The sequence below is a fragment of the Ambystoma mexicanum genome, chromosome 8 (genome assembly GCF_040938575.1).
Source record: "Ambystoma mexicanum isolate Mex_15411 chromosome 8, UKY_AmexF1_1, whole genome shotgun sequence".
NCBI classification, from domain to species: domain Eukaryota; kingdom Metazoa; phylum Chordata; class Amphibia; order Caudata; family Ambystomatidae; genus Ambystoma; species Ambystoma mexicanum.
The window spans coordinates 214,212,453-214,227,300 of record NC_090929.1 but is presented as its reverse complement, the minus strand read 5'-3'; the positions used below and the strand labels follow the sequence as shown (position 1 = coordinate 214,227,300).

The 14,848-nt window shown below is 44.3% G+C and overlaps 1 protein-coding gene across 2 annotated transcripts in view; it reads right to left on the bottom strand.

Annotated features, from left to right (window-relative positions):
- Positions 1-14,848, bottom strand: part of VAV2 (vav guanine nucleotide exchange factor 2) — a 1,354,235-nt gene that overhangs the window by 218,572 nt on the left and 1,120,815 nt on the right. For both annotated transcript variants that reach the window (XM_069609623.1, XM_069609624.1), the window contains exon 11: positions 8,633-8,701. In XM_069609623.1, coding sequence (XP_069465724.1) covers positions 8,633-8,701 — 69 coding nt within the window. The remainder of the gene's footprint in view (positions 1-8,632; positions 8,702-14,848) is intronic.

The following is a 14,848-nucleotide window of genomic DNA, read 5'->3' as shown; positions in this document are numbered from 1 at the left end:
GCCCCTCGCTCTGGAGATGGTTACATTACTGATGCAAACAAAAGCGGGGGCTGCCGAAGCAAATCCAGAGGATGTGGAAGGGAAATCTATGAGGAATCGGAGGCCCAAACAAAAGTGAAAAGTCACCACATGCTAGGAATTAAGGTCCACGTTCCCAGTGCCTCTGAAGGGCAGCCTAAGCCTAAGTCTGCAGAACAGCGTGAAGAACAGTTGCACTGCGGGAAACGAAGGTCATTTTCCCAACACATCTGTGAGAACTGAAGTCCACAGCCCCAATCCTTCTGAGGGAGAACTTGAGAACTGCTGTAGCACTTTGGGAATTAAAGCCTTCATTTCCCATATCTACGGAGAAGTTGTGAACCTTGAATTGAGGGAAGTGTACGACTATTGTATTGTGGGAACTAAAGTCCACATTCTGCAAGGGAGACGAAGAAGGAAGCTGACGCAAGGGTGGAATGATGGTTGCTATAAACTTTTATTTATAGTAATAAAAACAAATTCACTTTCCCTATCTTCTAAGAGGTGTGTCCCTGCCTCAAACTAATACTTAAGGATATGATATGATAGGTGATTTATAATCTGTCAGAATGTCCATCAAAATCAAACTCCACTGTCCTGTGTCACAACCTATTTCTATCCCTTACACCACACCTAAAGAAAAACCCAACATAAAGTTCCTTCTCCAAGAGAATGACTCCCTTCTCCTGGTATTTGGGTGATGTCCCAAAAATGTTCTTTTGCAAAAAGGATGCCAGAGGAAATTACTCCCTGGCCCTGGCTTGCGATTCAAACAAAACCTTTGTACCACTCAACTCTCGGCAGCAGGAGAATGACTCCCTTCACCTGGTATTGTTTCGCACCCTCCAATATAGTTCAAAACAAAGCCAGGGGGAATACCTCCCTTCCCCTGACATCTCTTGGGCATTTTCAAAGGCCTCAGTTTCTTCTCCAGGAAAATGACTCCCTTCTCCTGGAGTTTGAGAGTTATTTTCCATATCTTTCAACTTGATGCATGTTTTGCCACTGTCTCACGGTATTAGCAAAGTACCAAATCCTTCTCTGGGCTTCAGTGGACCCATCTCTTCCACTGCGATGAGGAAGATTCCCTCGGATGTATGCTTCACTGGCGCTGGGTTCCCAGACCCTCCTCTGTTTATCGGTGGACTTATCCCTGCCACTGCCAAGAGGATACTTTTCTCAGATGCACAAATCACCTCTCTGAGGTTCAGTGGCTTTGGGGCTACCACTGAGACAAGGAAACTTTCCTCAGGTGCACAAATCCTCACTATGAGGGTCAACAAACCCATTCACAAGGTTTATCTTATCACAAGTTAACCACGGCTAAGCGAAGACCCTCTTACTACCCCTGTGTCCCTACTGGTCTGCCCATGCCTCCCCTGGGCTCTTGGCACGTCTCTGGTTCTTTCTGGGATTTGGGTTGGCAGCTTGTCTGCTTCACACAACTTTTCTGTGCCCTGGACATTCCGCAGCGTCTCCAAGGCTCTCAGCTTCTTACAGTATTGGTATTGTTGTCGAGCAACCAGGTCGACCTCGCTGAAATCATGCCACAACCTCTCTCAACTAGGCTGGGTGGTGGGTCAGCTCCTGACAGACCCAACAAAGACTCCGTCAGAGTCTCGCCAGCGTCGTCCTTCCTTTGTCTCTGTCCTGCCAACAGGATTTGAAACTCCCACCCAAGATGGTCTCCACATCAGTAGCCACCCCCGGCTAAGATTGATAAGTTCTTTAGTCCATTGTCTCTTCTAATACAGAACAGAAATAAATGTGTGTGGAAAATGGGCAGATAAACGCTTGCACAAGTAGAGGCACTCACCTACGTGGGAGTCTTAGTTAAACCGGACCATAAACGAAAGTGAATGGTATAAACTGCTAAGACCCAAAAACAAACATTTGGGGAGCCAAGGACAGGCAATTCTAATCAAATATGGAAAATTCACAATGATACTGCTTGTACTGTTTTATAAAAAAAAAGTACAACCAATCTTAAGATACGAAGCAGACACTCTCCTTAACCTGCTATGGCAAACATGGGTGATTCTAGAAGCCCTATTTTGGAGACGTGCCCTAAGATTATCAAATGGGCTTCCAATCTCCACAATTCGATATGAGCTAGGCCTGCCATCACTGGAGTCTATACGCTCTGAAAAACCTTGTGTGTAATGACGCCACATCCATTGCCTTTCGACATCATTAGTTCCCAGCATAATGCAACCAGGGAACACCTGTTAACAAACTGGAACAAGAAATGCGGTAGCTGGCTAGAGCATATGGGAACATCAGACGAGATTCTAATACAAAATCCAAACATTGTCCAAAAAAAGGTCAAGATTGGGTAAATACTCAACAAGCGAGAGCAGAATGCGCTCTATCCATTCCATTCAGTCATGAAAGACGTTCCATCAGTTGTCTGACAAAATATCTGACCGACTTCCCCTCAAAATACTATTGGAAGTTATTCCTTAGATTTAGATGGAACATATTGGTGACTGGAGAAGTGCTTCATAAACAGAAACAAAGGACACACAATCCTTGGTGCCAATTTTGTGAGGAGAAAGAAGTGAATCAATCACTATAACGTTTAATTGTGCAGTGCCCCAACCTCAGGAACTTTAGAGAGCTCTATATGGGTCGTTACATCAACCAGATGAAATCATTATCGCCACAGGAATGGTGCAATCTACCCATAATAGGAGAAAATACGAGCATGCTTCTTGCAGCAATGAAATTCAAAGAAAAGGTTTTACCCATGCTGGGGCTGACGCAAATTCAATGCAAATATAGAACCAAGCCGACTTGTAAGCACAGAATCTGAAACAGAAATATCTCAACATGGACTCAGAGGAAGCGAATGACATACTGAAATGATGATCTGGGTCCCTTTGTAATGATTTCATGCCTGTGACAAGCTTACTGTCTGTTTTTCTTTTTAAGGTTTATAACAAACCAAGAAAAAAGAAAAAAGAAACATTGTTGCCAGTCCTTCGCTGCATTTGAGAATCTCAGGGGACGGGCTGGAGTATATCTTTGCAATTTCTCCTGAATGGCTACACATCCTTTGCCATTCAGCGCCCGGTGCATAATGCACAAGGCTTTAAATTTGACCCTGGCTTCGATTGGCAACCAATGAAGAGATTTTTTAGCCCTTGTTACTCCTGCTCCAGCCGTGATATGTGTAACCAAGCGCACTGCTGCATTTTGTAGCACTTGCAAGCGCTGAATGAGAAAGGATGGTTGTGCCAAATATATAGCATTACAATAATCGATACTTCCATTTACACATGCTGCCACTATCTGTGCATGGAATTTATCTGGAACAAAGGGAAGAACTTTCTTCAACTGTTTTATCTTCATGCCTCCTCAGGGCCACCTCATACCAGTACTAGGACAGTCAATAATCTTCATGTTTTCTGTGCTCTTCTTTGTCATAGTATTTTCTGTATCCCAAGTACTACAGAAATACATTGATCTACTCTCATGTAAGTGGCTTGGAATGGATGGGGAGGTTAGGGAATAAACCACCCCTCCATAGCCTTATGGGAAAGGGATCCCTCTAGGGAGAAGTGACGATACCTGGCGAATCGTCGCAATTCCCAATACCTCTAAGGAAGAGGTTGGAAAGCACTGTTGCACTGTGGGAATTGAAGTCTAGATTCCCAAAACCTGTGAAGGCGAGACGGTGAAATGAGGAAAGTGTAAGACTATTGTACTGCGTAAGTTAAAGTCAAAACTCAATACCTCAGAGAAAATCAATACATATAAAGAAAGTGACAATCTAATGGAGCGGGCAAAGTAAAGCCTCAAGTCCGAGAGCCCTGAAGAAACAGATGGGCAGGAGTCGGACCTGAAAAGTTTCACACAAGTCAGAAGACTTGGATTAGATAGACTGAAGCACCCCACCTCTGCTCGTGCTATAGTAGAATGCTTTCACACGTCATCACGTGAGTAGCAGGCACTGTCACTGAACAGTAAGACCATATACAGGGGCCAAAGCCAAGCAAATGTTCACTCGTACACAGCACCCACTATCTAATAGCGAGGACCTTACTGTAAAATAGCGCTTCAGACAGATAGGTGTTATATGAACTAAATTGATAGCTTGTCTTCAGAGAGTCCATGCTATGATGTATTTAATGCACTTTTCAACCGATGGGGTTCCATTTCTTTACATATTTGCATTTACATATTTGTGTATTTGCATCAGTACATCTGAATTTTTGTAATGAGGGGAGCACCCCGGAACGTATGTCCTTTTATTTTGTGTACACCTCTTGAGCCTTTCAACATCTGTTTTGCTTTGTTCCCTTAAAAACAAGCGAACCATTGTAAATGCACAGATGCAAATGTTGCAATGCAAATGCATAAAGATTCAAATTCATGAATGTAAATAAACACACGTCACAGCACTGTAATCTAAAACGGGACTCTGCAGAGGGAGTATGTAGAGGGCAGGATTAGGACCTGAAAGCATGTGTGGGGTTTTGTAGCATGGGCTTGGTGGAAATGGGACCATCAGTAGAAGACCTGGAGTCCAATCCAGGTGGGCTGAAAAGCGCTTTGCAAAAAGGGAACTGGATTAAAACAGAAACTTGTCATTGATTCAAGTCAAAAGTCTACAAGACATGTACAGTTTGATCACAAACGAGTGGGAACTTGGGCGTTCCATCTTAACCCTTTTCCATGCCCTCTAGCAAGGGTGGAATTATGTAGCTTTAGATGGAACCTGTGTACAACAGGTGAAATCATAAGGTGGCGCATCCACGCCTGATGTGTGTGGGGCATCATAAGGTGGCGCATCCACGTCTGATGGGTGTGGGGCATCATAAGGTGGCGCATCCACGCCTGATGGGTGTGGGGCATCATAAGGTGGCGCATCCACGCCTGATGGGTGTGGGGCATCATAAGGTGGCGCATCCACGTCTGATGGGTGTGGGCGCATCCACGTCTGATGGGTGTGGGGCATCATAAGGTGGCGCATCCACGCCTGATGGGTGTGGGGCATCATAAGGTGGCGCATCCACGTCTGATGGGTGTGGGCGCATCCACGCCTGATGGGTGTGGGGCATCATAAGGTGGCGCATCCACGCCTGATGGGTGTGGGGCATCATAAGGTGGCGCATCCACGCCTGATGGGTGTGGGGCACTGTAGATTGTGTAACAATTTGGAGGAGCTAGTACCTTTGAAGCACCTCATACTCTAGTGCCCATCTTTATTGTGCACACGAGCACTGATATTTACGAAATGTGTTCTCTCCCAGTCATTCGCAGAAAGTGAATACTTGTGGCAGTGATGCATAGTAGAGACACGTATTTCTTTATCTTTAGCAGTGATTTGTTTTTTGAGAATTTTAAATCTGGTGAATTGAAAAAAGTAGCCAGTTAAGTTTATGGAATTTAATATTTGCAATTTGATTATATCTAATGTCATCGTGAAGATGTGTATAATGTTATTTATTTATAATGTTTTTTTTTTCTATATGCTTTTATTTGACTAATTAATGTTATGTACAAAGAATGTAATGGTAATATTTGATTAAGGTTAATTTTTTCTAACTAAAATACAATAAATCAAAAAGTGGGACAGCCTTTGAAAGTATGTGGTACAAAGAAAGTGGTTCTGTTTGCTCCCAATCTTGGAGGGTTCCCATGATATTTGCTTCCCCATCAAGGGGGACGTAGGTGACATGGAAGATCTTAAAAGAAGGATGACCCTGCAGGTGTGCAAAGATGTCTGTGATCATGCACTAACATGTGATCTCTCTAGTATCCCCCTTTCCACCACCTGGCTTGTCTACTGACTAGAATTTAGGGCTTCTGTATACCATTGCCAAGAACACTTCTACCACACCTTGACACACTTCTATGCCTATTCAGGCTGTGTCTTGGCCCTTCACTAATACTGCACAGGCCTATGTAGGCCCATCCAGGAGTCTCACTTCACTCCATTTCATACGCCATTGGCCTTACCAAGGCCCTACACCGAGTACGAGGAGTAGGTAACACTGGAATGTAGAACCATCTGTTATGCCACCTGTCATGATGAACACAGGGCGGTGACACCACTTGGTAAACTATTATGGATACATACCTTGGTAAACTATTATGGATACATACGAGTGTGTGCAACTTTTAGGTACTTTGAAAAACTGAACATAACTAACCATTGTGTTCTGTTATGCAACTGTGCTTTTGGATTCCGCAAGACCACCCCCGTAATAGTTTCAAAGTACCAGCCATTGTCCGTAGAGTGGTGTGTTGTGCCATCGCCTTGAGATATACAACCTTAATCTGCTGGAAGGGAAAGCATGAAAAGGGATAAGGATGGAGGATTTAAAAAGAGGTTGCAGCCAGAGGGTGGGGATGCTACAGGTGGAGACGGAGTTCTATTAGTATTGATGCATGTTAGTCCAAGATAAACAGACTAGATGCTGAAGAGAGGAGACGCTGAGATTCACGTGTTGGTGATAATATAGGGATTGGGTTGAAGTGTAGCTTTGGAGTAGTGGAGGATAAAAATCATGCAGCGTTGGATGCGTGAGGGGTCGAGTGTGATTTGGCAATCCTGGAAGATATGCAAGCTTAAATACCTGGGTTGTCCACTTAAAGTACCAGAGGAAAATTCCTGGATAATAATTCTGGGACTGCCAAGCCAGAGCCAGAAAGTGGCACAGTCCAAGAGCAGGACTTCTAAAAGAATGAATGTTCTTGGTAACACAAGGCACAGGATTGGGAGAGACAGGACTACCAAAGTGAATGTACATTGCATGGCACCTAGATGTAACGCAAGTGGTCCTTGGTCATCTAAGGATGACTTGAGTGTTGCTCCCTAAATGAAGGCGGACAATGGACATTGGTAAGACTTTACAGACCATGTCTGACCATTTGTATGTTCAAACAATGTGGACAAATAATAACAAAGCATAAAGAATCCAACTACGAGGACACCCAATGGGAACCGAGATAAGGATTTGCACTATTACGTAGTTTTCACTATGCAGAAAGCTAAGGATGCTCTTATCCAGAGCCGAGTAAACTATGGAAAGGCTTCGGTCACATCATCCCAGGTGATGTAGTTCTTCGGTTCTGTTGCGGGTTGCGTGCTTTTTGCCCGATAGATATACACCAAACATAGTGATAGCATACTGACATTCTTTGCCTATACGAGAAGCTTGAACGTTATTGGTTAAATGGTTATATTAGCAGATAATTTGGTACAAGTATTTTTGATTGCTAAAAAAAAAATCACAAGCAGTGCAGTATGCAAATAATGCATTGCACATTATAGACTGGATATTATAAATGTTCTTTATTTATACAGGCAGCACTAACAATGGCAGTGTATAGATAGTACATTGGACCTAGCTAAACAGATATGTAAGCCCTTCTGTGTATATATAAAGACCAATTAAAAAAGGACATAGGAGTTAAACAGAGTTACTACTAATCCATGCCTATAAAACAATTCATTTCACGCTCTACAAAACACCAAGCCCTGTTTGTTCTCCGGCGCCTGTGGGATTAATGAACATGTAAGAGCTCTGCGCTGAATGAAATATTCCCATGTACGATCATAAAGATTTGCCCGAGTTGTGGGGGAGTCAGAGGTTACAAGTCACCTCTGGGATGGAGCAAACAAGCGTTTGTCTCCATCTTAAATGGAACGCAAGCTGCTTAAGTTGAATTGCAGACATAGGGTGGACTGGCCTATAGGCAAGTCTGGAGATTTCCTGATTGGCCTCTACACCCTGGGCCTCTTTTGTGTGGTTACCTATTTTATTTCCAAATGTTCTCGTAGGAAAAGGGTTGGGCTTGCTGAAAATGTGTAGTATGGGGCCAATTATTTCCAGGGCCTCGTTTGCTTCCCAGTCCACCCCTGGTTATCCTAATGCTTCAAGTAAAGCAAATTTAACCAAATTGATTTATAAAAATCCTTTTCTGAAGAATAGTCAAGTACAAACCAAACAGGAAGATTAGCCCATGCAGTATTTCAAGTAACTCCTCCTGAAGTGCCACTGGCAAGCAGTGAAACGCGCGCAGAGGTCTTGGAACACTAAACTGCACTTGGAACGTTTAGCTTAACAACTCGCGCTCTGAAACATTTGTGTACGAGCGCGATATAAATAAAATATCATTTCATTTCAAAACAAATTAGCGAAAAACAAACAACTCAAATCCTGATTTTTGGAAGACCAATTTAAACCAAGTTTGCTAATTCGAAACAAAAGACCAACAAGATCAAGTTTTGATTTCCAATTATATTTGATGATGCTTCACTGGAGAAAATATGAAGAAAGTTGTTGCTTCAATACAATTTGCATGAAAGTATGACTAAATGAAAATACATATTACAAACAAGTCCAACAAGGGGCTTTTTTTTCAACCCACTTTTTGCACTTTTGGATTTGGAACTCAAGCTAGTATCTGGTTTACCAAGGAGTGGGCCTTTGTGAGATTCTAAGAGTCTGGTAACTCATGCTTTGTGAAAAACACAAAGCTTTAACTGGGCTACAATTCACATGGTGCAGACTTCCAAGTGCTTGACACAAAAAAGAGGGCCACTCCCACGCATAATGCAAAGCGAGAGAAGAGCTTTGCAGCTTTGAAGTTCTCTTACCTGCATGGCCTCCAGGGCTTCCTTCAGCTGCATTTTCTCGGGCCGATCGGTGGAATGGTTGAGGAGTTCCTATAAACATTTGAGAAGTTTAGGAAGTGTCACAGTCGGTTATTCGATAAGTCAATCAATGGACCATACACTTTAAGATACAATGAACACATAGCACCGCAGACTGCTAAACAGGAAGGAAGGAAGGAGTCATTAGAGGGTAATGGGAAGGTCCATCATGCATGCACCTTGTCCAACGATCACCTGCAAGGCTACTGTTTTCCATAACACTATTACCTGGTTGATGCCGCCCCCCTCTCGCCACCTCAGGGAATGAAAAGAGGCTTAGCCACAAACCAGGTTTTCTAGTTACTAAGTGGCTCAAGTCACCTGTGACACCTTCACCCAGTCCCGACTTTTAAGCCTACAGCACTTTGTATGCAGTGTGGCGAAGGTACCTTTGAAGAGCCACATCGTGAGGCTAATGGGACTCTGGGGTTTGGGAGTGCCCACAAGCACTGTGAAGAGCTATCCAGATGAGGAACATATGGGATCTCCCACAGTGCCATACACATGACCAACCACATGGGCGAAGGTCCTAAGTAGGTAATGATAGGAACAAGGACCGAGCTTAATGATATGGCAGGCAACAGCATGTAAGGCCAACATGAGCAGCCACAAGTTGTGCCCCAGCTCTTTCATTCATCCAGACCAGATGCAGCGGCTGATTGCCTCCCACTCTCTGCTGGAGCCGGTGTGATTGGTGACTTGGCAGGGCATGGCTACTTCAGTGACACACACACACACACACACCCTCCCCCCACCCCCCGTAGCCAGGTAACCAGTGCAGTTACAGATGCAGCCAGGAGATCAGCAGGGGAGAGGAGGAGAGAAGGCAGAAGCAAAGAGGAAGGTCTTGAGGTGCTCCCAGAAACGGAACAGTGTCAGGTGTTCAGCTGATTGACATAAAGGCAGTCACTATTCTATATGTTAAGTCAAGAGTTCCTTTACACTGTGGTGGTCTGAACACACTGAGGCTTAGAAAAGGTCAGCAGAAAAGCGAAAATGGCAAAGGGGGAGGAAGGATCAAAGCAAATAAAATATGTGTACTGATAAACTGGAACAGGACGCAGTTTGGGATAGCTTACATGTCAGTAGTCAATGTAGAATGATCAAAGTGCAACTAACAAAGCATAACTCCACCTGTGCATATGATGCTGTGCGCAGCATAAAATGGCAGTACCTTGGCCTGTGCGACTGACCAATGAATCTCAGACCACAGCTGCACAGATGCATAGAATAACTCCACCTGTGCCCTTGATACTGGGTGCAGCATAAAATGCGACTACCTGGGCCTGTCTGCCTGAACCATGCATCTCAGATCACAGATGCATAGGATAACTCCACCTGTGCATATGATGCTGTGCGCAGCATAAAATGCCAGCACCTGGGCCTGTGCGACTGAACCATTCATCTCAGAGACCACAGATGCATAGAATAACTCCACCTGTGCATATGATGCTGTGCACAGCATAAAATGCATGTACCTTGGCCTGTGCGACTGACCAATGCATCTCAGTCCACAGCTGCACATATGCATAGAATAACTCCACCCGTGCATATGATGCTGTGCGCAGCATAAAATGCCAGTACCTGGGCCTGTGCGACTGAACCATTCATCTCAGACCATAGCTGCACAGATGCATAGGATTACTCCACCTGTGCATATAATGCTGTGCGCAGCATAAAATGCCAGTACCTGGACCTGTGCGACTGAACCATTCATCTCAGACCATAGCTGCACAGATGCATTGGATAACTCCACCTGTGCATATGATGCTGTGCGCAGCATAAAATGCATGTACCTTGGCCTGTGCGACTGACCAATGCATCTCAGTCCACAGCTGCACATATGCATAGAATAACTCCACCCGTGCATATGATGCTGTGCGCAGCATAAAATGCCACTACCTGGGCCTGTGCGACTGAACCATTCATCTCAGACCACAGCTGCACATATGCATAGGATTACTCCACCTGTGCATATGATGCTGTGCGGAGCATAAAATGCCAGTACCTGGGCCTGTGCGACTGAACCATTCATTTCAGACCATAGCTGCACAGATGCATAGGATTACTCCACCTGTGCATATAATGCTGTGCGCAGCATAAAATGCCAGTACCTGGACCTGTGCGAATGAACCATTCATCTCAGACCACAGCTGCACAGATGCATAGGATTACTCCACCTGTGCATATAATGCTGTGCGCAGCATAAAATGCCAGTACCTGGACCTGTGCGACTGAACCATTCATCTCAGACCATAGCTGCACATATGCATAGAATAACTCCACCTGTGCATATAATGCTGTGCGCAGCATAAAATGCCAGTACCTGGACCTGTGCGACTGAACCATGCATCTCACACCACAGCTGCACAGATGCAGCTGCTCTGGCAAATGAGGCTCTGCCTGGTCCTACAAGCTTGGGTCTGGTAATGTGAGGCTGTTACTGAATGTGTGATCTTGTATCTGGCATATGAGGAAGCATGTGAACATTTAAAAGGGCCAAGAAGGCTGTTGCTTGACCTAAAAGCCTGTCATTGGCTGCATGAATGTATTCTTGAACAAATAGGCCTGTCGGTCTGTTTCTGGGCAGATGAGATTGTAGACAGGCTGTCCACTCATATATGTAGATGAATGTATAACATGCAAACATCTCAACACTGTGGGGGCATCACAACACAGGATATCTTCATAAAACACTGAAAGAAGTCGTACATAAGTTGGAAGGGTATACAGTCTTTATAACGAAAATGTTATATTGAATGAATATATAACGAAAATTATATAACGAAAAACATAACGAAAATGTATGTACGGGTGGGGTAAAGGTTTAAATCTTGTGGGAAAAAAGTTGGGGTGGGTTTTTAGGGGTGGTTAAGAAAAGAAAACAAAAGAAGAATAAAATGTATTATGTTTTGTCGTTATATAATTTTCGTTATATGTGCATTCGTTATAAAATGATTCGTTATAAAGACTTTTTGGAAGAGCATATTGAACATTACTTAGGAAACCAAGGTTTTTAGTTTTCTCTTAAATGCTACGTGATCTTCACGAAGGCGTACTAATAGTGGCGCGGTGTTGCATTACCTTTTTGCCTGAACAGAAAAGGAATGCCTTCACCGTCTGTTATACTTACACCTGGGCACTGGCAATGGCCGGCTGAGGCTGATATCAAAGATCTGTTTGGCATATAATGCATCAGACGACACCAGAAGGACGAAGGCCCTTTGCTATATGATATGATATGATAAGTCATTTATAATGCGCCTGTACACAAGTGTGTCTAGGCGCGACAAGACAAGGGAGGGAAGACAGAGGGAGGACAATACAACAATGTTACTAGGCCTTGTGCAAGTGTGACAGGGCCAAAGTGCAGGGGGAAGGAAGAGGGGGGGAAGTGTGAGGGAGAGGGCGGGAAGTGCGATCAGGGCAACAATGCTCTGAGCAAGTGCATCCAGGGCAGTGCAGCTCTGGGCAGTGCAAGGAGGCAGGGGACTGTAGAGGTAACCAATAAGTCCCTAAGTGTGTGGTGGCCCAGAGGAAGTGCAGGGGAGACTGATCATGGAGGAGTCTGGTACCCAGTGAGGCTCTGAGGGACGCCAGGCAACCAGTTGGTGTGGCAGATAGGAGGGTCAGCAGGGGAGAGAGAGAGAGAGAAAGCAGTGGTTAAAAGGAAGGTCTTGAGCTGCTTCAGGAACTTCAGGTGGTCCGGCTCAGTTTAAGAGTGGCAGGGAGGCCATTCCAGAGGAAGGTACTTGCAGAGGAGAGAGATCTACTCACCCACCCCACTCTCTGCCTGGGGAAGTGTCTAACCCTCAGAGAGTTGGAGGTAGTTAAGGAAAGGGCTCGAGGGGCATTGAGGGCCAGGCAAAGGACTTTGAATTCCACTCATTTTGTCAATGTTATCTCAGCAGAGGTCACAAAGCGATAAAGATATTTGAGTATGACAACTTAAGCACAATAGTTTCCTTGCGGCCACATTCTGGATGTACCAAAGGTTGGCCAGAGCTTTTTTAGGAAATCCAAGATAAACTGAGTTGCAGGAATCAAGGTAACCGGCAACAAACTAGGTCATCAAATGGATTTTTGCAGGTGAAATAGTCTGGTAACCTTTCATGGGCTCTTGGTTGAAAGAAACAATGGCGTGATTGTTTTCTGATCTGCGCGTCCATAGAAAGGTTCCAGTTCAGGCTCGGACTGGCCTACGAGGCAATAGAGCAATGCCCAAACCAAAAACACAAATGCTAGTGTGGCCCAGTTTTTTGGGTCAAAGTGGACGACCTTTTTGGCCCATGTTCGCCAGTTTGAGAAGTTACTTCCCCATGCAGCTAATAGATTTGACCAGTTTTGCTGAATAAATATTCTTTAAAAAGCACTATTTTCATGTCATTGTATCAAAAATCTCCCTCCTGGGTAGTAGTCAAACAGTCCATCACAAAAGGAATGAATTGCCATTTGCAACTCTGGGCCACATTTTCTTTGGTGTCCCAGACAATGTTATGCGCCAGTCCGACCCTGTTCAAGCCTATAATCTAGATCTCGTGTTTAGAACTACGACTCTATTCTAGGCAGCGCATTGAGACTATGATAATGGTAAAAGGTGCTTTACAAATGACAAGTACAATACAATACAATATGGTGGCTGTACGTGGGCATAAGAGACTTAAGATAGTTGCAAAGGTCTGTGGCCAGGACCAGGAGGCTTGGAGCTGAACATATGATGGCCTACGTCGGTATATTAAGAGGTGTCTGAGCACCATGGGCTATACACTGTCACATGGGGCATCCCATTTCATGTTAGGCTGCACATTAGATCCTTAACTGGCCTAATATAGCAGTGCCCCTCGACTATGATGGCTGTGCGAAGTGTGCCTCTAACGTATCATGGATGTCTCCCTGGTATACATCTGCACCCACGTTCATTTGATTGGTGAATAACCATAAAAGCCTTATAGTTGCATTGCTGAAATGTCTTACTTTATTGCTCATCCGCTTGTAGTTTTCTATTTACTTCAGTGATGTCACTTCCCCTGGTGGTGTCATAGTCAAGCATCACATACCATCGCGTCCTGCGTTGTCATTAGGGTTAAAGTTCATGAGATGTTCCTTCCGGTGATGTCATATGGCGATGGAGGAGGTCCATGTGGTTTGTGATGGCCCTTCTGTTATCCCTTATATTTTCAGGAAATGTAGTCGCAGGCGTCCCTCCCAAGCTGAATGGGGTGCATGAAAATGCGTGACCCTACAACCATGAGAAGGCACAATGGAGGCCCATTTCCTGCATAATTTCGCATCAGGGACTATTTAAATGTTTAATCTCTCACTCGTTTATTTTGCACAGGGTTTTATCAAGATTTTACATTTAATCAAGAAGTACTCATCTAAAAAATGTATCAATAGAAGACCATAGACGGGAGAAAGGATCGCTCAGGGCCAACGCATTTGTCTTGGAAGCAAGACAACGCGGTGCAACACAGGATCGAATCCTGACGCCGCACTTAGAAACCACCCGTTGGTATTAAGCGTGTTATAAATAAACAATAAAATAAAAAAATAAAAAAATGAAGGCACGAGTAATTCAGACAACTGCACCCATTTTGAAAACTGTTCCATCTATTAAATCACCACTTTAATAAACTGTTAGAAACAAAGTGGTCACGTTGGAGGGAAATGGATAAATAGTCAATACTTTACCAATAACAGCTGAAAAAGAAGGCCTATCCGAGTGTCCCATCTGCCATGTTGCAGAATGCATGTAAGAGTGTGGTCGTCGGTTTCCTTCTGCATAACGCCATGAAGTCTTCTATTCTGTGTCAAGGCCTGTCCTTTTATGGAGTCACTTATGCATGAGGAGTTTTATGCAGATTTTAGAGAATGCCAGGTCAATGTTTATCCTACGCCAGAGCATTCATGATCCTCAGGACTCAAATGAGTTCAAATAATGAGTTTCATCAAGCTAGTAGAGCACATAAACATTTCAATCGATTATTGATCTGTAACAAAGTGTTTTTCTCCGAATGTCTTCTCAGCATTCCTCGAACCAGGAAGACGATATGATCACTTGAACTTGGGCACAGGGCATTCAAAGGGGCGACACAGCAGTGTTTTAAGTGGAGGTGGCTTATCAGCCTGGATTAGGCCATGAAATGTGGGTCTAGGTGC